Below are 2,165 nucleotides of genomic sequence, written 5' to 3'. Positions count from 1 at the left end.
CCCCGCTGCAGCCACGCCGCGCCCGGGGTTTCCCCCTCCTTCTCGCGAGGGGTGGGGATCCGAGGTTCGTAGCCAGTGGGAGCCTCTTTCTCAACCTTACAGCGGGGGGACTTCCGCGTCCCGCAGGTGGAGAAACCGAGGCTCCAAGCAGGCTACTGCCTGTGGCCCGGGGGTCCCCACCCATCCTCTCGCAATCCACCCCAACCCAGGTGAGGTGCAACTAGCTTTACCTGGGAGTCGCCGATAGGAAGGAGGGAGGGGACCCAGACGTGCCTCTGCCCTGCCTGTGGTCCGCCCGCTGGTATCCTCTGCCCAGGGACCCCTGGCCGGACCTTCCCTTTTAACCCTGAGGAGTCCGGAAGCTTCTCCGCCCTCCCCTACCCCCACCCCCGGGCTCCCTCCCTCCCTTTCCCTCTGTCTAATTATACCGTGGGTGAGGCTGGCACTCCTGGGTCCCAGATTCCTGCTCTGGGAGGGGCCCTGGAATACAGGCTTCTCCCAGTGCCCGAAACACCCCCTTTTCATCCCTTTTGGAACTGGCTTCCGTGGGGATTCCCCGGATCCAGGTTCCAAGAAGGCTTCCCAGGTGCAGGGAGAGGGTTCATGTCCCCAGGAAGGCTGGGGGTGGCGGGATGAGACGCCACTGAGAAAGAGGAAATCAACGGGAAGTGCATACCTAGAGTGACAATGTGAGAAGCCAGAATGTGGAAGAGGAAGGAGGAAGGCCCAGAGATAAAGCAGGTTGAGTAGGAGGGACAGAGGCTGGCTTGGAAAGGGAGATTGTAACAAACCAAGGCTAAAGGAGCCAGAGAGAGAGAGAGAGAGAGAGAGGGGGAGGGAGGGAGGCGCCCAGGCTAAGAAAAACAGAAACAAGGAAAGAGGGAAACCCACGCCCGCCCTGTGGCTGTGAGCTCTGTGTGTGTCCCAGTGACTAGCCCGTGTGTGTGTTGGGGGGCTGTGGCTTTGCCTCATACCCGTGTGCAGCCATCTCACATCCTCCCTGCCATCTGTGTGCCACCAGGTGCCACACAGGCCCCTGAATCACAGGAGGTCAAAGCTGCGAGGGGCATCAGCATCACCTCAGCCAACTCTCTCATCTCAGGTGAGGCATGAGAGGCTCAGAGAGGGCAGACTCACACGAGGTCACACAGCAAGTCCACTTAACAACCAGAAGGCCCTGGTTCCGCTCTGGGCTCCTACTGCTCATGCCAGCCACCTCTCCTGCGAGGTGAGCCAACCGTCCCAAAAGATCCTGAGTTGGCCAGGCGCAGCGGCTCATGCCTATAATCCCAGTGCTTTGGGAGGCCGAGGCAGGCCGATCATGAGGTCAGGAGTTCAAGGCCAGCCTGGCCAACATAGTGAAACCCCATCTCTACTAAAAATACACAAAAATTAGCTGGGGATGTTGGCGCGGGCCTGCAGTCCCAGCTTCTAGGGAGGCTAAGGCAGGAGCATCGCTTGAACCTGGAAGGCAGAAGTTGTAGTGAGCCGAGATCGCGCCACTGCACTCCAGCCTGCATGACACAGCAGGACTGCGTCTCAAAGAAAAAAAACAAAAAAACAAAAAAAGATCGTGAGTTCTGGATTCTCTCTGTGGGACATCCTCTTCAGAGGCCATCTAACTCAGTGTTGCCCAGCTGAACTTTCTGCAGTGATGTTTTATATGCACTAGCTAATCCAGACACCACCACCCATGTGTGGAAATATCAGCCTTGGAGATACCACAAATGAGACAGAGGAGTTACATTTCTGGCTTTATGTAATTTTAATTGGAAGAGCCATGTGCGGTTAGTGGCTACCAGATTGGCCAGCAGAGGTCTCCACTACCTAATTACCTATCATGGAAGTTGGAGAAAAACAATGATAAACTCCTTTGGTTAGGTCTTAGTATGTGCAAGCTGACTGACTTCTTTACTTACTGTGTTATACTTTTGCATGCACAGTTATATAGGAAAGGAAACAAACAGAGCCTTACTCCAGGCACATCACTTGGTAGTTAAGAGATCACCTCAGGTCGGGCGCGGTGACTCACGCCTGTAATCCCAGCACTTTGGGAGGCCGAGACGGGTGGACCACGAGGTCAGGAGATCGAGACCATCCTGGCTAACACGGTGAAACCCCGTCTCTACTAAAAATACAAAAACTTAGCCGGGCGTGGTGGCGGG

At 55.8% G+C, this 2,165-nt stretch overlaps 1 protein-coding gene across 1 annotated transcript in view; it reads right to left on the bottom strand.

Annotated features, from left to right (window-relative positions):
* Window positions 1-184, bottom strand: part of KLK10 (kallikrein-related peptidase 10) — a 6,542-nt gene extending 6,358 nt beyond the window's left edge. The window contains exon 1 of the mRNA XM_011966055.1: window positions 96-184. Coding sequence (XP_011821445.1) covers window positions 96-184 — 89 coding nt within the window. The remainder of the gene's footprint in view (window positions 1-95) is intronic.
* Window positions 185-2,165: the final 1,981 nt, after the last annotated feature.

The sequence above is a fragment of the Mandrillus leucophaeus genome, unplaced genomic scaffold, assembly GCF_000951045.1.
Source record: "Mandrillus leucophaeus isolate KB7577 unplaced genomic scaffold, Mleu.le_1.0 Scaffold74, whole genome shotgun sequence".
Taxonomy (NCBI): domain Eukaryota; kingdom Metazoa; phylum Chordata; class Mammalia; order Primates; family Cercopithecidae; genus Mandrillus; species Mandrillus leucophaeus.
This window is presented reverse-complemented; position numbering and strand designations above follow the sequence as displayed.